We start from the raw sequence: 21,607 nt of genomic DNA on the forward strand, positions 1-21,607 counted from the left end.
ATGGATCCTCTTTGGCTTCTTCTTCTGCTCCCATCCCTCCTCCGAGCCCAGGTGACTCCAGACTCCTCACCAGGAGTCCTGGTGGAGTCAGTCAACAGCACCGGGTCTTTGACAGACAGCAGCAGAACCCCGGACCCCTCCGGGGGCCTCAGACCCTCGGAGCCTTCTGGGTTTGCAGCCACAGCTTCAGAGGCTCCCACCCAGGAGGAGGACGACTGGACTCCAGCTGAGACCTTCTTGTACACGGGAGACCCCTTCACTCTGGAGGTGGCACGCTGCTCACGGGCGTACAGCTCAGGGGGGCAGACCGGGTCCCTGCCCATCAGCTTTGGCCCCCCCCTCCGGCCGGCTCTGGACGCCCTGGCAAGTACCGCCAACTTCCTCAACATGATCTTCCAGGCCAGTGACCTGCGGGAGAGCACGGTGCAGGAGGACATGGAGTGGTACCACGCCCTGGTCCGGGCCCTGCTGGAGGCCGACGTGCTCATCCAGCAGGCCCTGCTCACCTTCGATGCCGACCCCACCAACCCGGTGCCACAGCTGGTGCTGCGAGCCACCCGCAACCCCACGGCCAAGGTGCAGACCATCATCCTCCAGGACTTATCCAAGGCCTGGGAGAGCCTGCACCCGCCGGCCCCGGCCCCCGACGACAGCTGGTTCACCAGCTTCAAGTTCCCAGGGTCCAACCAGCCAATGGCAGCCCTGTCTAAACGGGTGCTGCTCAATGACCTCAGCACCTTGGACACGCCCAAGTGGGGGCAGGGGGACAGCTACGTGACCAATCGCAGCGGGGTGCGCTGGGCCAGCGCCCCCTTCCTGGACTGTGAGGACGGACGCTTTGTCCCCGGGTGGATGCTGACGCTGTCCACGTCTTTCTACGGCCTCAAGCCCGACCTGACCCCTGAGTTCAGGTCAGGACCCACACCCTAACACACACTCTAACACACACTCCAACACACACTCCAACACACACTCTAACACACACTCTAACACACACTACAACACACTCTCTAACACACACTCTAACACACAATCCAACACACACTCTAACACACACTCCAACACAAACTCTAACACACACTCCAACACACACTCCAACACACACTCTAACACACACTCTAACACACACTCTAACACACACACACGTAATATCTGGCTGCTCCAGGATTATGTGACCGTTGTGTGATCATACATCTCCCTCAGAACATCAGGGCTCTGAGTAAATGAAAGACTCTCTCATCCCTTCAGTCTTCTGGCAGGTGGAGGTTATTTAATGTGTGAAGAAGTAACCAGCAGCTTCTCTCCTCTGCAGCAGGAGAATGAAGCTGCATTCAGGTTCAGACCTGATCTCTCATCCCAGGTTGTTTCCTGCTCTTTACTGAAGCTTCTCATGTATTTTCTGCCAGTGAAACATTTTCATAACCGGGTTGATATTAGTATTTCACCCTCCTCCGCCCTCCAGAAACATTTGATAAGCACGTGGGATAAATAACGTTTGATTCAACAGATATAGAATCTCACATTTAGAAAGAGAATCCATGTGAAGGCCACACAGGTTTCTGCAGAGGAGAGTCACGATCATCTGAGGACACTCACCTGTCTCTTGTCTCTCTGCGTCAGAGGTGTGATCCGTGTGGACGTCAACATCCAGGACATCGACTTGGACCAGTGTGCAACAGGAGACAGCTGGTTTGCAGACACACACCAGTGCAACCGCACCAGCATGGAGGTAAACAGACAGAAACTAACAGATGCTAATACGAGTTTTTATTACAAGTCTTTATGGTTAATCTATTGATTGTTTTCTCTCTGAGACACAAAACGCACAAACTATAAAGTGCCATTTACTTCAGGGGCCAGTTGTACTTAGAAATGTGTTCACCTTCAAAAGGCCACTTCCACCATCTTACTGGGTCCCAGTTGCCTTCACCATCAGCCGCCACTCTTTCTTCTCTAAAATGATCATGATATCTCAAATCCCAGTTGAAGTCAGTGCAGAGCTGTTTCATAGTTAGTGGGTATTTCATATTTTTGTCCTTACCAATCATTTACAGCCAAAAATATGGACAAACTAAGATCATAATCCCCATATTTATAATTGAAGTGTGGAATATTTAGTAGCTGGTTCAGAGTGGTGAACATTGGCTGATCCCAGGACAGTGGGTACTGTACATACTGTACATACTGTACTGCACCTTTGATTAATGAGCCTTCAGGATGTCCCCTCTTTCCCCATCAGCCTCTTTGGTTAATGATCATCAGCTGTGAAGGGTTCCTCAGAGCAGAAGAGGAGTTCTGGGTCCGGATCAAACTGAACCTGGGTCTGTTGGTTTGCACTGAAAACACTTTGTTGGACAGTTTGGACTTTTGGACCAATCACAGGAAGTAGAGACAGAATTAAACAATAGAAGAAGAAAGACAACGGACAACAGTTTAGCTGTCTACAAACCAATCAGAGTCAAGTATAGGTAGACCACGCCCACATAGGTGATGATGACAGGACGCACGTCTAACAGACAAAACTCTTTAGTCCCTAAATTACAATGTGATGCAAACACATGAAGCTTCAGCCTCTCAGAGAGGAACCTCAGGAACCCTGGTTCCCTCACGTGAGGTCAGAGAACCAAGTGATGAACTGTTGACCCAGTTAGAAGAAGCTGACCTGTGGAGATCCGAGGGGGGGTTCGGTTCTTCTGAGGGTAAACAGGTTGGAACCACGGATCTAAAGTGGAGACAGTGTTGAACCTGTGTGATTCATGTTTGTTACTTTCAGTTGCATCACACGTTTTCACTCGTAACCTCTAAAAAGCCTTAAGCCCTGTCTGTCTGCACTAATTGCTCCGTTTTCTGCCTTTTATCCTTTAACTCATTCACACTTTCATTCCCCTCCTCCATCGCCACCAGTCTTTCTGCGTCAGTCGCTCTTTTCCCTGCCGGCCCTTCTGTCCAGACCCAATCCTCTACCTCTCATCTCAGCCATCTATTTAAAGATGGCTGTGCTGGGTGGCGGGCTGTGGGATGATCTGATGGATTATGGCGCTAATCCAGTCCGCTGACATACTTCCCCCTTCATGCACCGCACTCACCGGAGGACTGAAAGACAAGAGAAGAGCTGACCCTGAAATCCCCAAATCCACACGGCCCCCTGTGTCCTACCTTGAGGATTCAAAGCCGTTCACTCTGCAGAGCCTGTTGTTGGTCACCTACCTTCACCTCCTTGTCCCCTCATCACGTCTCCTGAGACCTCGTCCTGTATCGTCCTATCACAATCCCTCGTCACGTCTCAGTCATTTGGGATTTTAATTTCCAACTCCACACATTCAGTGTCTGATAAACCTGCTGCGAGTTTTCCATCTCTGCATGGAAGTATCCACGTTCTCAAGGTGCCGCTGCAGTACTTTTATGACTTTACGAACATGTTTCCACGTATAAGTACATGTATACATGTATTTATATATATAATGTGGCGTAATTTCTGTCTATCTGTTGAATTGAGATGCAGCCTTGAAGAGAATTAAGTTGACCGCTGCATATAATCCATATCACATTAATGTTCAGCCCGCGCCATCAGGTCCATGAACATCTGATCAGGGGTCACGAGTTTGGACCTATGTATGTATGCGAGGCCAGTGTGTGTCTGTGTGTGTCTGTGTGTGTCTGTCTGTGTGTGTGTGTGTGTGTGTTTGTGTGTGTACATGGGAACAGGATTTCTCTAGAAAACGGATAAAGCTTTCAGTAGAGGCATTATGTGTCCATTTAGCTTTTAACTTAGATTAACACACAGAGCATCCTGTGTGTGTGTGTGTGTGTGTGTGTGTGTGTGTGTGTGTGTGTGTGTGTGTGTGTGTGTGTGTGTGTGTGTCACTGTCCCGAGCATCAGTAGGAAATAGAGAGAGAGCGTAATGTGACCCTGTTTTGTAACCTTCATTCATTCAGCTTCAAGGCAGAGAATTATTCAAATTTATTTCAACCTGAGACTCAACATTTATTTGGTTTTAATCTTTTTCTGTTAAACTCCTCATTTAAACACTGAACTTTATAAATACACACGATTATGAAACAGTCGCTGTGCCTAGACACGTACAAAAGACCCCCCCCCCCGCTTCTTGTTTTTACTACTCAAAGGAAAATACTACAACCTGAAAACTTCTCGTCTGCAGTGTGTGCCAGAACCAGGCCGCGGCTTTCGCCTGGGTCAGTACTGCTGCCGCTGTAAAGAGGGCTTCTTCAACCCGGAGACCATCCCTCTGGACTCAGGTGAGTGGATCCCTCACCTCTACCTCCTGAGCTTAGTTAAATACCTTCACATCGTCCTAGCCTCGAGGTCCCACTGATACATCCAACCAATCAGGAGTCAGAGTCAGCTGTCAATCGTGACGTCTCTATTTAAACTGATCACAAACACTTGAACAAACATCAGTGTGGGAAGAACGAGCTGAAATGCCAGAAACCATGTCCCATCTACCAACATGGAGGAGGTGGGGTTGAAGTCCTATACTGCAGCCAGCCACCAGGGGGCGATCCAGATGTTTTGGGCTCCCGTTAGGACAGAACTCTTCTCTGCCCTTGTGAACATTTGGTTATCGAACACAGACTCTTTGCAGGCTACAGGTTTCCCGCCTGTTTATCTGCTTATTTCACAATCCAGAGACACATCTTGAGCTTGAAGTCACATGTTCGAGTCCCTCACGTGGGTTTGTGTAGGTGTCGATGCATGTGTCTGTGTGCGATGCAGATGGTGGCCCCGTGAACGGGAGTGACGGCGGCGGCGTGTGTTACCCGAACATGCCCATCTGTCTCCCGTGCTGGCCGGGCTGTAAGAGCTGTGAGGACGGCGCCCCCTGCTGGGTGCAGGAGGACTGGCTCCTCAGGGCCGCCGTGCTGGCCCTCCAGGGGATCTTCATGCTCCTCATCTTCGTCAGCATGCTGGCGGCCTACAGGCATCGTCGAAACCGGGTGAGTCAGAGCTGCTCAGCGGAGCCGCCATGAGGATGGAGCCGATGAGCTGTGATGCAATATGTTTAAATTCAGCAAGAAATATAATTTCCTTAAGATCAGAAATGATCACCAACAACCAGAGAGTGGAAACATGACGTTGGGCTTTTCTTTTTAAATTGAGTGGATTGAGTATCTGCTGCACAGCTGCTTCAAACGTCTGGTTCTCATGAAACATCTGCAGCTCAGATCATGTTCGGATGTGTCTCCACAGCTAAGACTCAAGAGAGTTGAAGTTTATAAAAGCCAAGAAATAATCATCGGTTTATTATGTTTAAAAAAATAACTTAAACAAGTTCCACAGCTTGAGAGTGAGTTGAATTTAGAATTATTGAATTTGACTTTCGATTCGTCGTGTATAGCAAAAAGAAAAAGTCCTTCTACCTATTTTTGCTATTGCTTGGCCGCAGCTCTTTTTTATTGGATCTGTAGTTTCTTCACTTGATTTCCAATATGGTTTTTGTCTCTGAATCAAATGTTTTATGGTCATGATTCATCTCGTTACTGCTCTCAATAAGAAATGTTCTCCTGGAACCCGAGCCGTTCTGAAGGTGAAGGCTCAGCGTTCCTCTCTCCTGAGTGCGTCTTCACCTGAGACGTCCAATCTACACAAGACTCTCAAAGGTTGAACCTGGTCCTTTGACCTCATCATCTCACGACTTGTTCCTCTCCTCCTTCTCCTCCTCTTCCTCCTTCTCCTCCTTCTCCTCCTCCTCCTCCTCCTCCTCCTCCTCCTTCTCCTCCTCCAGCGGATCCGAGCATCCGGCCTCCTGCTGCTGGAGATGATCCTGTTCGGCTCTCTGCTCCTCTACTTCCCGGTGAGTGTGGCAGATTACAGCTCTTTACAGATCACTGCACGGCGCCACGGATTATATCATAATGGACGATGCGTGGTGGTGGTGGGGGGAGGGGGGGGGTGAGCAGTGTGGGGGCGTGGTTGTGTGCATAAGAGGGAATGGGGGGGTGGGGGGGCGGTCGACACTTTCACACCGTCAATCAATCTTCTGAATCAATTAAAGAGTGATCACGTCCGTCTCTCTCAGAGCGTCCATCGATGTGTCCTCATCCCTGTGGACGCTGAGGGACACAGCACCCGGAGATTATTGATGAGTGATTACTTTTAAAGGGATGAAGGGTCTCGGCTCCTCTTCACCACACACTGGTGCCTCGGTTTTTATACCACTGAATGTTTATGTTTTTCATGACCAGTGGAAGACGAACTCGGGGTCTCTCAATCAGATCAGGTTCTGAAGTGTCCTCGGGGATCTCGTCCTCTCCAGAACAAACAGAGACGCTGATCCAATCCAAATCATAGACTGTTTATAAACATGGACGTAGACTCGGGATCCAGAAAGGGAGGCCTTGGCATGCCTTAATCCTGTCTTCTGTGTAGTGACCAGCAGGGGGCGACTCCACTGGTAGTTTCTATCGAAGTCTATAGAAAGTGACTCCTCCCTTTATAACGTCAGTAAACATTCAGGAGCTGTAGCATCTCAAACGGAGACCCTGGTGAGTTTCAGTTTGACAGAACCTCCACTGACGATGTCCCAGCTGCAGACATAGAGCAGCCTATGGGGGGGGGGGGGGGGGGGGGTAGACAGAGAGCAGCCTCTGGAGCCGCCCTCCAGCAGCCCACTGTTTGTAGATCAAACCACATCGGACCCCTCGCTGAGATGAGAGAGCGACCTCTGACCTTTCATCGGACTTTCAGAACTTCAGTAAGATATGTGGGCTGCAGGCGAAATAGAGCGGCGCCTGGCGAACGTGACAACCACACATGAGATGAGCCCTGCTGTACTAGAGCGACAGGCATCTCAGCCTATCACACTCGTCCCGTCTCAGCTGAACTTGCTTCTCCGTGCTAATTATAATCCTAAAAAAGAAAAATCCCAATTCAGGAAAATGACTGTGGATTGTGTTCTGCAGCAGCAGAGAGGAAAATCCAATCAGGCCTCAGAAGTGAAAACCCTGAGGTGTCATCATCGTTACCTCCATGTTGGATTCCAGGGAGTTTCAGCATCAACATCCAGACACGGAGATTAGACGTCCACGTCTTCTATTGGACGACAAGTGGAAATTAGCAAAGTGCTGAATATGGTTCATGTGTCGTTCACAGATTAAAACTAGGACGTCGCTCAGAAGAGCACAGACCTCCAGCACTGCCCAACTGTCCACATCTAGATTCACTGGATCCTGGTTGAGATCTGGATTTTAGTTGTTTATTTGTTTGCTTGTTGGTTTGATGAAGGTCGTACAGGTGACACGGAAATAAAAGTAAAAAGGAGAGTATAATGGGGATAGAGGATAATGCAGAGTCGGAGGAAGTGGTCTTCATAGGGCGGGTGGACCACGTCCTCAGAGGGATTCAGACTCTAAATCTCCTGTCCTCTGACGGGTCAACCAGTCTGATGACTTCTGGAGCTCCGTCTGGAACCGAGACGTCTTCTGCACGTTTCCCTCTCAGGACTTTATCCTGAGTGGTTTTCAGCTGATGCTCTTATCCAGAGTGACCGACACCGAGCGCCACGGCAGAATGAGCTTTAGTTCCTGGATTACCATCGTCCGCTCTGCTGTCACACACTGAACAGAGTGGAAGGTTCGACCTGCTGTTAACTGGGACCAGTAACAGGCACGGTGAATACTTTTAGTTTTTCCGTCACGAACTCAAGAAACTCAAGAACAACTCTGGGATCAAAGGTCAAAGGTCTTTGTGGCCGTTAGTCAAGAATCAAGGAGCTGAGACATTTTTTTTTGACAAACGATAAAGTGATTATAATTTTCATCTTTCATCATAATACTGCAAATACACGTTTCTGAGAGTGAAAATACCACATATTAAACTTATACTCAGCTGTAGATGGACTCACAGAGCGTCTCTCTCCGTCCTGCAGGTTTTCATCCTCTACTTCAAGCCGAGCACCTTCAGGTGCATCCTGCTGCGCTGGGTCCGGATGCTCGGCTTCTCCATCGTCTACGGCACCGTCGCTCTGAAGATGTACAGGTCCGTTCACAGATTTCAGTTTTCAGTCTAAACCTGAAGATCAACTGTCTGTCAGTCAATTAAAACCTATTGCTACTGTTCTAAATAATCTGAATTCACAATTCAAATCTAAAAACAGAATCTGGAAAATGATTCAAGACAAGGAATCTAATCTTGATTGTGATTTTAAGAAAAACAATTGGCAGCTGATGCACATGAGAAACAAATGATAAATCAATAAAGTGTATTTAGATATAAATGATATAAAATAGCTGTTTGGGGAAGTTTTGATAAGTAAAAGAAAAAGATAATTAAAATCCCCTCGACTGAGTTTGTATTTAAACTTCCTTCACCGACACTTTGTGTTTAAACCGTTTCCTCTGGCCTCCTCCAGGGTGCTGAAGGTGTTCCTCTCACGCACGGCCCAGCGGGTGCCCTACATGTCCAGCCTGCACCTGCTGAGGATTCTGGGAGTCATGCTGATGACGGTCAGCTGGTTCCTGTGTGCGTGGACGGTGGGCGTCCTCCAGAACCGTGACAGGAACATCCCGGTGTTCGTCACCACCAACACGACAGAGGGACAGGGCTTCAACCTGTGTTACCTGGACCGCTGGGACTACATGATGGCCGTGGGTGAGTGGCAGCGGATAGAGACTCTGCAGCTCTCAGAAAAACTATGTTTATGTCACTGACACCAGCTGTAACTTCTTGAGGGACAGTTTATATATTAGTTAGCATCACAATAATCATCATACACATCGGACCTTTTTGTGGGTCTGAATAAATAGATTAATACAGATGTGGCCCTGGGTAAGGAGTCATCGGGATGTGAACCTGAAGCGACCAATGAGGTAAAAGGTGAATATGGCCAAAATAGCATTAAAGTAATTATGGCCACCTTTGGTTAACCAGTGGTATTTCTATGGCTACTTGTGGCCCAGATCATTCCACACCATCTGTGGAACGGATGTCGAGCAAATTACAAACACATGTTGTATCCGCTGCACATTGGTGGTAGTTACAGTTTTAGCCATATTTGTATAAGATTTATAAATAAACCAGATCCAGATTTTTATTTTGGTCTACAACCTAATAGATAGATAGATAGATGGATACTTTATTAATCCCGTGGGAAATTCAGATAGTCTCACAAATGATGAAAAGCAAACTTTTTGTTGTTGTGGATCAAGAAGAGATTCTTGATCCACACCAACATGTAATGAGTTCTTCTCTGACCCAAACCTCATCCTTCCAGCTTTCGTGGTAATGCATCCTGTAGTTTCTGTGACATCTTACAAATTAACAGGATAGAAAATATCACAAAGTGTTAAACTGACTTCTCCTCTTCCTCAGCCGAGCTCCTGTTCCTGTGCTGGGGAAGCTCCCTGTGGACCGCCGTCAGGCCGGTGCCCTCGGCCTTCCACGAGCCTCGCTACATGGGCATCGCAATCCACAACGAGCTGCTCCTCTCCTCCATGTTCCACCTCTTCAGGTAAACAGACAGACTGAGTGAGCACCATGCAAACAGCAGCTGATGGGAACTGACGTCTTCTCCCCGTCTCCCTCAGGTTCACCTTCCCCTCTCTCCATCCCGACTGGATGCTGCTGCTCTCCTTCACGCACACTCACGTCACCATCACTGTGACGCTCGCCCTGCTCTTCATCCCCAAGGTACTGCTCAGGTTCTGGACCCGCCAGAGTTCATTGATCCTAGAGCAGAAGAAGGAGTGAGAGTAAAGAGACGTTTCCTTCTGTCAACGGGACATTCTCCCTTTAAGGCTCGAAATATCATTTAAATTACACAAGTGAAAGAAAACTCGACAGTAAGGTGGTCAGAAAGGTGGTTGTTTCTGATTAACAAAGAGACAGGCGTGAAAACACTCAACCTGTTTCTGTGGGTGGAGTCTTTGCTGAGCTAAAGGTGTCAGAGATAAAAGCTTTGTTGTTGTGAGGCAAAGTTTGATGGTTTGTGCGGAGGGGATTTTAGAACATCACCGTCAACAGAACTTTGCTTCAGCTTGGTTTGTTAGTGAAATATACTTTTGGTTATCGTGTTAACGCTTTGTGGAGACAACGGAGTTCATGAAACTAAAGTGTTGGAGCGACAATCCTCTAAACTGAATGTTATTGTCAGGACTCTTCTGACTTGATCCACGTTCCACAACGTCTCGATGATCTTGTGAACACACTCGTAACGTTCTCCTTTGCAAAGTGTGGACGTGTGAATCGTGTACGTTTGCTCCTCAGTTTCTTCACGTGTCCAAGCCTGGGAGGGAGGAGATCGCAGCTGAGGTGTATGAAGACGAGGTGGACCTGAGGCGCTCCTACCTGAACAGCAGCTTCCAATCGGCCTGGAGCGAGCACAGTGTGGACCCCGAGGACTTCCGGGTAAACTCTCTTTTCCCTTCAGAGCGGTGTTATCACTTCGCTTTGGGACATCATTTACAAACAGGGGAAGAACTTCCAAAGATCATGTTTAAATAAGAACAAAATAAAAACCTAATTTTAACCTTGACCACATGTAGACTCAATTAAAACGATTTTAAATGAATGATAATTAAAGTATAAACAGGAGATGGAGTCAGAATGTTGTATGACCTTTCCCCGCCCTTTATCCTTCTCTTCTCCTCAACTGTGTTCTTAAATGAAAACATGTCTTTTACCTTTCCTCTGACTTGTTACTGTCCTTGTCTTTTCCTCTTCTCCATCAATTCAACCATCTCCTCAATCCCCTCATCAACCCCCACCCTTCTTCACACGCACCAGGATGAGCTGAAGAAGTTATATGCCCAGTTAGAAGTCCACAAGACGAAGAAGATGACCGCAAACAACCCCCATCTCTCAAAGAAGCGGAGCTCTCGATGTGCCCTGGGAAGGTCCATTATCAAACGCATCGCTGAGATCCCAGAATCCATGAGCCGACAGTGCAGCCGCGAGGACAGAGATGGATCCTTCCACAGTAGACGTGGGAACATGTCCGACTCTTTCAGGAGGCCCCCAGACGCCGTCAGCATCAGTTACAAAAGTTCAATGAGGTCCCCGTCACCGTCCATGCGCAAGTCCCAGAGTGAACATCACTATGTCAGAGAACGAGACGCTTCCATGCGCGACTCCACGTTAAAGGCCAACGTTGTGAAGACCCCCTCCCAGCGCTCTCAGACGGACTCCTTAGATATTCCTCCGGGGGTCTGTAAGTCCGCCAGCGCCCAGAACCTGACTATTGATATCAACCTGCTGCATCCCGATCATACCAGACTCCATAAGTCCTGGAGTCTCACCTCCACCACCGCCCATTCTGTGGAAAATACACCGAAGGTTAACAGAGCCAGAACAGTGCTGACGAGGTCCCGGCAGAGCATCTCCATCAGTGACCAGACCCGGAGTGCTCTCATGTCCGAGTCGTTTGACAATGCGGAGGTCTGTCCTTGGGAGCTGGAGCAAGAGCCGACAGGCGATAGGAATCAGAAGCATGTCACCTACGCAACCTCTGAGGACAGTGAGGAACAAAGGCCAGCATCTCCACAGGTACTTATCTGTCCCTGGGACCATTTACCGCCCGTCCAGAAGATTCCTTCTGAGGACAAAGGTGAAAGTGAGTCACCCAAACCACAAGCTCCTGTTTCTGCAAGCGCCCCGGGCTCTCCAAGACCAAAGGTCACCAAAGATCAGCGCGTCTTCTCCTTCCGCACCACCACCAGTAAGTGGCTCTCTGTCAAGTCAGCCATGGGGTCCATGGATTCAGGAAGCAGATCCAGCAAGGATGGACATTTAAATAAAGAAGATTCCATCTCACAAAGAAGCCAGGAAAGTGCTTCTACAACACCAAGGTTGGGAACATCTAGCAGGCGTCCAAGCATTGAGAAGAGGTCACTGCAGAAAAGAAGCATGACGACAACAGAAGGAAAACCATGCCTCGTAAAGCAGCATGCGATCAGACTGTCCTCTGGGGATTCATCAGACAGAAGCCCAAGAAAGCTTGTGATTGTAAAATCTGGTGTATACCCATGGGACATAGATGAAATGCAAAAAGACGGCACCTATGAAAACGTCTTTCTATCGAGACAGAACAGCAAACGCAGCAGCATCAGCTCCTGGGACAACGCCAGCAGCTCAAGAACTCCTTCGACTCACAGAAGAGGCAGTTCTAGAATCACTCCGGCCCGCAGTATGGCTCATACAGATGTGTGTCCATGGGAGGGAGCTGGTGCTCTGCAGCAAGGAGAAGGACTAAAGAAGCAGCAGAGCATTAAAGCAGATGTCTGCCCTTGGGAATCCCAGGTACCTGAAGTATCTAATGTTTGTCCATGGGACTCTCAAGACCAAGGGAATGTGAGAAGACAAGGAAGTGGTCGTGGTGAAGTGCGTCCGTGGGAATCTGCGGATGTTCCTGTTATCTCTTATGCTACTCTGTCCAAAGACTCAAAGAGACAACAGTCTTTGAAACCTGCAGCAGACATATGTCCCTGGGAGACGGCAGAAACTCCCCAGCCTTCAGTGAGACAAGATAATGAATATACTAATATTTGTCCCTGGGATGTTCAGGACAAGGCTGAAGTCATATATGAAAATCTAAATCCTTTGGAGACCAAGGGAACTTTGGCAGTTCCCCATCGGCAAGAGGTTATGAAACCAGTCGCGTGTCCGGCTTCAGCCACAGAAATGGTAAATAATGAGCAACAATTAAAAACAGCATCAGCTGTTCATGATTGGGGGAAACAAGGGACCAAGACATCGGAAAGTTGTCCATGGGAATTCCCCGATCCTCCTCAAATCGTGGAAGTTATTTGTCCGTGGGACGAGGGAAGCACAGACTCGTCTTCACAAATGACCATCAAGGTAGATGTGTGTCCCTGGGAGACTGGAAATCAGGAGGGACCAGGAGAGGACGTCTCCGCTGGTACAGATGCACGGATTCAGACTGAAGGAAAAGACAACACAAGAGTAAATGTATGTCCCTGGGACACCGAGTCCCCCGAAAGAAATGCAGCTACCAAGATGGAATCACAAGGGCTGGAACGACAAGCAGATGTTTGTCCATGGGAAACTGCAGGACCGGAATCAGGTAAGCCAGAGACCCCCAAAATATCCGACAGTCATTTAAGACAAGACACAGCTCGGGGAAATGTTTGTCCGTGGGACACAGAAGAACCAAAAGTTCTTAAAAAACAAGACAGCACTCGAGCAGATGTTTGTCCGTGGGACACAGAAGAACCAAAAGTTCTCCAAAAACAAGACACAGCTCTAGGAGATGTTTGTCCCTGGGACACAGAGGAACCAAAAGTTATTGTAAAACAAGACAGCACTCGGGCAGATGTTTGTCCGTGGGACACAGAAGAACCCAAAGTTCTCGTAAAACAAGACAGCACTCGGGCAGATGTTTGTCCGTGGGACACAGAAGAACCAAAAGTTCTCGTAAAACAAGACACAGCTCTAGGAGATGTTTGTCCGTGGGACACAGAAGAACCCAAAGTTCTCGTAAAACAAGACAGCACTCGGGCAGATGTTTGTCCGTGGGACACAGAAGAACCAAAAGTTCTCGTAAAACAAGACAGCACTCGGGCAGATGTTTGTCCGTGGGACACAGAAGAACCAAAAGTTCTCGTAAAACAAGACAGCACTCGGGCAGATGTTTGTCCGTGGGACACAGAAGAACCCAAAGTTCTCGTAAAACAAGACAGCACTCGGGCAGATGTTTGTCCGTGGGACACAGAAGAACCAAAAGTTCTCGTAAAACAAGACACAGCTCTAGGAGATGTTTGTCCGTGGGACACAGAAGAACCCAAAGTTCTCGTAAAACAAGACAGCACTCGGGCAGATGTTTGTCCGTGGGACACAGAAGAACCAAAAGTTCTCGTAAAACAAGACACAGCTCTAGGAGATGTTTGTCCGTGGGACACAGAGGAACCAGGAAGTGCCATAAAGCCGGATAGCGCTGTACCTGATGTTTGTTTGACGGATCCACAAACATCAACCAAGGTCGACACTCACCACAGTGAGCGAGATGAAGTGACAGGAGATATGGAGACGCTCACTGACATCGGCCCAGAGCAGATGGACGAGTCTAAGACCAACTTAGCGTTGGGTCGGCGTGATGCTCTGTGTCCCTGGGCGATGAGCAGGAGCAGATCTGGGTCCTTCACTGACAACGCCTCAGACGTTTTCACTTGGGAGCCTGAGAATATTCCAGAGGAGGACGAGGAGGACGATGCAGAATGTGCTGCTGAGGCGTTTGTGTTCCCAACGGACTTGTGACCTAGCCACTAGCTACTAGCCACTAGCCACCAGACACTAGCCACCAGACACTACTCCCCCTAAATCAACAGGAAGAGGACCTCTGTTGAACTTGTTGACAGTCAGGAGGAACTTTAGACTCCTGCTGCTTCACTGGGAGGTCAGAGTGCTGCTCGGGAACAGCTCCCCCTGCAGGTCGCTGGGTTTCTGGTTCACTCCGTCAGTAAGAAGTGTTTTTATAGACGCACATGTTGCAGACTTGTTAAAAACCCCATTGATCCTGCATTGACCTACAAAGAGACTTTTTTGAAAGATGGGAGGCTGTTAGATAAATCCCCCTCTCTTCCTGCCTCTACCCCCCCACCCCCCCCCCCCGTTCTGAGTTAAATCGTTTTTGTGTATTTGCATGTTTTAAGGTGAATTAGCCGGGTGCTCACAATACGTTCGACACGGCTGCAGTGAATATATCACAAAATCTGGACAAGTCTACAAGTGCAAATATAGCAAAGGACCAATGAGACAAAACTCTAAACTTAACAATCATAAACAAGATCAGTCGACTTTTATTCAGATCCATATTTTTTAAGTAGGAGAACATGTTGAGTGGGTATTAATAATTTAAATACTGATGAATACCTGTTTTCTTAACTGAATGATGAATAAAGAATGAGTTCAGAAATAATGACAAACTGCATAAACAACCATAACTCAAGACTTAACCCTCAAACCTCCACTTGTTATAACAGAGGGAATAATCCATATTTCTTGTTTATCTGGGAACGGTAGAAAATTCTGTGGATGCAGTTCAGTGGAAATCAAGGTTTCATGGGGATGAGTTTAAATTAGAAACAGGCTGTGAAGATTTCATACTTTTTAAATGTTAACAGCAAAGAACATTAAATCGAGGGATGTTATTGTATTCTCTAAATCTTGTGAGCTCAGTTCAAATCTGTAAAGCGAAGGAGGTCCAGCCTCAGAGCGGCAGAGCGCTGAGTAACAGAATAACTGCAGGTTCAGGGTTCAGTCTCAGAGGAGCTGGATTCTCAGAGATCCTTCGTCCTTGATCCTAAACCAACATTCGGATTCGTCACATTTCTTCTGATCAAAGGAAACAAATTTCAGATCCAAATAATGCAACTTTAAAAAAAAAGTATTTTTTACATTTAATGTCGAATAAAACTTAAACTATCAGTTGTGTGTGTTGATGTGAATCATGTGTCCGTTGTTAAACAGTGACGATCAGCCAACTTGTGCCGCTTCACGTTTCTCTCGGATATTGGGATTTGTCAGTGACCTAGTTTTGTGAGCATTGTTGCATGTTTGTGTGTTTTTGAACGAGCGTGCTGTACTTTGTCATCATGTTTAAAAAATATATATATCATTATAACACACCCCTTGTTTTGCATAGAAAAACAGCCTGTGTACTGTTTCCACTTTTGTATGCATCTGCTCTGAAAGCTGGTGTGAAGAAAAGCAGATGGGACACTTTATTTTTCTATTTCCCGAGGTCGACAAGCAGCTTCATCATCATCATCATCATCATCCCAGAAATAAACCATTTGATTTCAGCAGATCTGTACATTTTATTTTTTCACATGTACATATTAAATTAGTCACAAAGAAAACAGTTATTTGCCAGGACGGCTGTGTGATGGTTCCGGTGTCGAGTGAGAAGCAGCTTTATTGGAGGTTTGTTCTATTGCCTCAACTCACCTGCTGCTTCCAGCCTTTTAAACACAGACAGAGCCTCCAGAGGAAGTGGACAAACTCCCCGACCACACAGCCAAGTTTGAAACAGCCTGATTCTGGTCATAATGTCCTACTGTGGGTTTGAGGAGAGGGCGTCGCCATCTGGTGGTCTATTTAGACCACTGCACCGCTGCTGGTTTGGGAACTTCATAGTTGACGGCATCGAACTCTTGGTCGACCCGGAGCTTCGGACCAGGAATCATGACAGTCTGGAGGAGAACGAGGAGCAGTGGAGTTGTGATTAAAATCAGCACATAAATCATATCAATGCATAAGAGTGACACCTTCACATCTCCTGTAGTGACTCAAGCTCCGTGACACTCATTCAGAGCGGGGGTGAGGAGGGGGGGGGGGTTCTTCAAAACGACTTCAGCAACCACTTTACTGGAAAGGAAGTAGTGTGAAGGTTGCTCAATGATTTACTGTCTTTCTGTCACGAGGACCGACACCGTCTAACCTCCACGTCCTCTTTTGTGTTCACATTAACCACGAGGTCCGTGGTGTCGTCACTTTTAGGTTCATTTGAAAAACACTTCTAGATTCGGTCAGAGTGAGAAGCAGCGTCACTGCTGTGTGTGTCAGGTTTATCTCACACACAGCTCAGGCTGACTCACACATTTAAGGTGATTATGTTCTCACTTTTGCAGAGAAGCGTGTCCCAGTCCTCACTCCACTCACTGAGCACTTTATTAGGAACAAAACACCGACACTGGGTGACATCACGGTGGCTCCAACCACCGTGATGTCACCCAGAGGCCATTCTGGAGCCTCAGTTTGGAATTGTGTTCAGCCCAGACTGGGTATTAGAAACCATAAGTAACATAATTGGAGGAGCAATTATCTCCGTTGGCCCAGTTATCAGATGGTGGGAATTATAAGTGTGTGACACATCGAAGACCTTGATTGACAGCCAGGGTCTAACCATCATTTATCAAATGAACATCACAAAACCAGAAACTCCTCAGGAAACTGTTCAAGTCACTTTCTCAAAGACTTCTACAGAAAGTGACGGACAGGATTCAGAAGCTTCCACTTTGGTTTCACTCGTCAAAATCCGTTTTCATATTCAATCTTCCTTCCACAAGCTGTTCCTTTGAGGCTCTGCTCCATGTTGAGATCATTTCTGCAGATCTTCCGGCTGCACATTGATGCTGCACACTCTCCCACTCTACCACATCCCACAGGTCTGGTGACTGGGCTGTGGAGGCTACAGCCACACTATTAGATTGTAGTTTTAAAACAAATCATTGTTTTTGAGAACCTAAAAGCATGAGCTCTGGGGTTGTGGTTTAGTCGTGACGGACAGAAACAGAGATTTGAAAACACAGATGCATTTTGCTTTACTGGTTCTAATCAGTGACGACTTGACAAAGCATCGCTCCCAGTTACTGTTCTTCCTCCGTCACGATAAGATGGAGCTGTTACTGCAGGAAGGATCTATCACAGGGCTGTTGCAATAGTTAAAGTTCAGAGTATGTAATAAACCTCCACCTGGATCTAAGTCGACGAGGAGCTCAGACAGAGCGGGAGCAGAACTCCGGCCGTTAGAAGACACCAAATATTTCATCCTCTATTTTACAACAGGGAGCAAAATCAATGATGAGAGAACTGATGAGCGCACCCGACAGAAAGATAAGTCACTGAAAAAGTGATATTAAAAAGCTTGAAAGTTCATTCATTCATTGGGTCATTAATGTGAAGTACATACCGACCAGTTAATAAAGGTTTTATCATCTAATTTAGCAACAGAGAGCAGCTGGGAGCTCTGCACGTTTCTCTGGGGAAGATAAATGTTGTGGAGCATCACCTTAACAATTGGATCTTTGGCCGGAGCCCAGGACGGCACTATCTTCCCGTGTAGCCTCCACAGGCCGTAGGGGTTGACGAGGTGGCGTTCTATGACCAGGTACTCCAGGACGTCTTTGGGCGCGTCCTCGCTGCCCAGCATCAGCCTCCCGAAGCGGTCGTAGACGGCCAGAGTCTGAAGGACAGACACCAGGATTCATGAGATGACATAAAGCTCAGGCATGAACAACTAGGATGCTGAGATGAGACATGGATCTGAGTACACATCAGAGATTTATTCATTTAAACACATGAACAACAATCTAAACAACACAAAATGTGACAATATTAGAGTTGAAATCATGGACTACTGCAGTTTATGTCATAAACCAGCTCTCCTCCGTGTTAGCAGATGGGACATGGACCTGTTCTGATCATAGTGATGTTTGTTCAAGTTCATGTTTCTTATACGTTCGGTTTTATTTAGTTAAAGTAAGTATTAATGTGTTCAAATAATCTAAAGCTCAAAACTACAGTTGAGCCTTGGTTACAGATGGGGACAGTAATAAAAATAAACCAGAATGGATTCAGGGGCTGATGCATTGAAGTCAGCTGAAACATATTTTTTCTTCATTTACAAAGATTCCCATGATGTCCTTCAAACCCATCGACAAAGAACTGCAATTGAGGTTTGATATTTTACAGTTTACACCACAATCTATATTATAAGTAACTATAGATAAATGTAAAAAACATAAATACACCTTAAGTGAAATGTAAATTGAAATGCTAATTTTTCCTGCTTTGTTTGTTCTGTAACTCGTTTTTATATCAGCAAACATGTCTGTGACAGGCTCATATCCGCTGGGCTCGAATATTAATAATATCTCTAATAAATAATGACAACAGGGTAAATTTGAGACAAAGCTCTGCACACAGACGGTTCAACTCGTATCATTACTGCAGTGGATTTGGATCGCACCTGTTTGGAGTGCATGCGGACCGTGACCTGGCCGTACAGGTTGCCCTTGCTGACCATGTCGGGGCAGCGGGCGTGGACCACTCTGGGCGGCTCCAGGGACTCGATGAACCTCCAGTGAATGGTCTTGTAGCGGTTTCCCCTCGTCATCTCCTGAACACAGGACATGCAGGTCGTGTATTTAAAAGGCAAAATGTAAGCAAGGGGGCAACATGAAACTGAATCAGCAAGCGTCTTCCCAAGGAGACTTACCGGATAACACCGCTCTGTTACCAGGGAGTGAAGTTTCACTTTGTTAAACCTGCAAAAGAACAAAGACTCTACGTCAGAGAGAGAACACAAAGGTCTCAGTTGCTGTGGACGGTTTCTCTAAACAACCCTCAAACTATATGTCAGAGTGAGTCCAGGTGAGAGTTTAGCAGGACAATGTCTGGAAGCTTCCCAGTGAGCGAGAGGACGTGTTGAGGTTTCTAACACGTGAAACTGGAAGAACACAAATATCTCAGGATGAAGAAGACGAAGACGTCAACTTGTAAAGACAAGGAGATCGAGAGCTCCGCCCCCTCGCCTGAATGATCCCCACATGTTCCTGTTGTTGTGAACGAGTCGGACCCGGACAATCTGCTGCTTCACATGGGAAATACGAACTTAATCTTTCATGTGAGAGACATAAATTCATCTTCTTACTGGATCAGAGCGTGGTGAGCCTCGGTGAAGATTTCCTGAGCTCGCACGGCGAAGTCCTTTGTTTTGAACAGAGTGTCGTGCTCTTTGATTTTACGGATCCTGTGAAGACATTAAAAGAAATAAACGACATTAAGCTTTTCAGCATTTGCTCGGAATTCAATAAGTGAACGGCTCCAACAAACTCTCACACACAGAATGCTCTCCTGCATTGGTCCAGACCAGAGAACCATCAGCACAGGAACAAGATCAGAGGTTAGAAAAACCCTCTTACGCAAGCTGTGAGGCGGCGCTCTGTCGAATCTGCTCAGTTCGCTGCTTCAGGCCTTCTTTGGACAGAGTGGACAGACGAGCGTCTCCCTCTGGGGGGATGTAGGGGTCGAAGACTCCGGCTGGTAGGAAACAGAAGACAGGACCAAGCAATCAGTTTGTACCATCACCATTATATACAACAATCCACCCTTTGCTTTATACAATTGTTATTCCTATTTATATGCAGATGATGCGATCCTTTATTCCTGTGCAGATTCTTCAAAAGCACTTTGACAAACTGAAGCCTGACCAGAATGTACACAAACTAAATGGATGTTGTTTTCAAATGCTGCAAGTATTGACTATAATAGATGTGAAAATTCAGACTGTCAATAAAGCTCAAGTTGAGAGAGTAGAATACTCATTTGGCTTCTGTATTGACCAGAATCTGACCTTTTGATCTTTGGTTTCAAAGCTGTACAATAAAACTGGGATTTCTTTCTTTTTTTTGTTGAAACAGTTTTTCTCTCTGCGTCTGAATCCTGCGGAGAGTTTGTTGCTGTTGTGTTTAGATTCATTTACAAATCATATTCTTGTTTTTATTGCATTAAGCAATGCATCTCTTGAGAAGTGCTGTGTAAATGATGATGATTAGAAAGAACTGGACACAACATGTGACCAGGAGCAGCAGTTTTATTTTACCAGTGCAGGCGATGTTGATGGGCCTCTCTGAGAACTCCTGGCGCATGACGAGGCCGGCTGCTCGGGACTTGGCCTCCATGTTGCCCTCCGTCCTCTGCTTGATCCCCGCGGCCGGAGGGATGAAGTAGCGCTTCTTGGTGCGGACGGGCACGTACACTGGGTGTCGCACGCCCAGAGACGCCTCTGCGTTCTGAGACAAGGGGGACGAAGCGGATCTTATATTATCTTAAATAAGTGGTTCATGATAACAAGTGTTTTCACACAACAGCTCTGCCTTTCACTCTAATGAAGCCAGAACTAAGTTATTTAGGTCGTAGTTAGACTTTTTGTTGATTATATAATACATTTAAGGGATTTCTTATATTATTACTTGCTATAATAAAAAATAATAACTACAAAGCCGAATAATGCCATTAAAAATCATAAGAAATATAACTTTTAAGGTTGAAATGATATGAATTACCTGTTTATTAGAGTCGAACTGACACTGTCATAGGTTTCACTCAGTAACTCATATTTTATTAAGTCACATTCCATCCTCTAGTCTAAGAAACTTGACATATTATGATGGTGACAATAACCTACATGTCCTGACAGGTAGCTAAGCTAAGCTAGCTCAGGGAGGCGCAGTGCAGTGTGGGTAGTTTAGACCAAAACAAGCAAGCTGCGTCTTCAAGGTGTTTACGTCTCTTTACAAACAACAACAACAACATGTTGGAACTCTTCCTCACCGTCACACAGAGACATGTTGCTCTGTGAAGAGACACCAGCGTCCTCCTCATGGGCAGCGCCATCTTTAGACCGTCCACCGGAAAGCACGGAAAGAAACTTCCGGTGGTAACCTTCTAAATTATTACTATGTGTAAATTAAATTATCTATCTATCTATACATATATACATCTATACATTTATATGTCTCTCTATATTCTATAGCTCATATACATAATATATATGTATAAAGTAAAAAAGTAAAATATAGATATTATATTTATATTACATATATATATATATAGAGAGAGAGAGAGAGAGAGAGAGAGAGAGAGAGAGAGAGAGAGAGAGAGAGAGAGAGAGAGAGGGGTGAGATAAAGGTTATATCTATGTCTATGTATATCTAGTATATTTGTTTATATGTATATACTATGAATACTGTATATAATATGTATGTATATACATAATATATATGTATATATATATAGATAACTTTTCTTTTTGTACTTTTGTTGTAACAGTAAATTGTAAATGATTTTAAT

The 21,607-nt window shown here is 46.3% G+C and overlaps 2 protein-coding genes across 2 annotated transcripts; one reads left to right on the forward strand and one right to left on the reverse strand.

Annotated features, from left to right (window-relative positions):
• gpr179 (G protein-coupled receptor 179) lies at window positions 1-14,515 on the forward strand. The gene is made up of 11 exons (XM_062388200.1): window positions 1-911; window positions 1,621-1,729; window positions 4,161-4,257; window positions 4,736-4,956; window positions 5,745-5,813; window positions 7,887-7,996; window positions 8,370-8,608; window positions 9,329-9,467; window positions 9,544-9,646; window positions 10,223-10,363; window positions 10,742-14,515. The coding sequence occupies exons 1-11, from the start codon at window positions 1-3 to the stop codon at window positions 14,225-14,227; spliced, it is 5,625 nt and encodes a 1,874-aa protein (XP_062244184.1). The 3' UTR covers window positions 14,228-14,515.
• Window positions 14,516-14,780: 265 nt separating this feature from the next.
• On the reverse strand, window positions 14,781-21,180 carry mrpl45 (mitochondrial ribosomal protein L45). The gene is made up of 8 exons (XM_062388391.1): window positions 21,089-21,180; window positions 20,358-20,547; window positions 19,678-19,795; window positions 19,407-19,505; window positions 18,972-19,020; window positions 18,723-18,872; window positions 17,763-17,936; window positions 14,781-16,164 (listed from the first exon to the last, which is right to left on the reverse strand). The coding sequence occupies exons 1-8, from the start codon at window positions 21,149-21,151 to the stop codon at window positions 16,066-16,068; spliced, it is 942 nt and encodes a 313-aa protein (XP_062244375.1). The 5' UTR covers window positions 21,152-21,180; the 3' UTR covers window positions 14,781-16,065.
• Window positions 21,181-21,607: the final 427 nt, after the last annotated feature.

The sequence above is a fragment of the Platichthys flesus genome, chromosome 5 (genome assembly GCF_949316205.1).
Source record: "Platichthys flesus chromosome 5, fPlaFle2.1, whole genome shotgun sequence".
Taxonomy (NCBI): Eukaryota; Metazoa; Chordata; class Actinopteri; order Pleuronectiformes; family Pleuronectidae; genus Platichthys; species Platichthys flesus.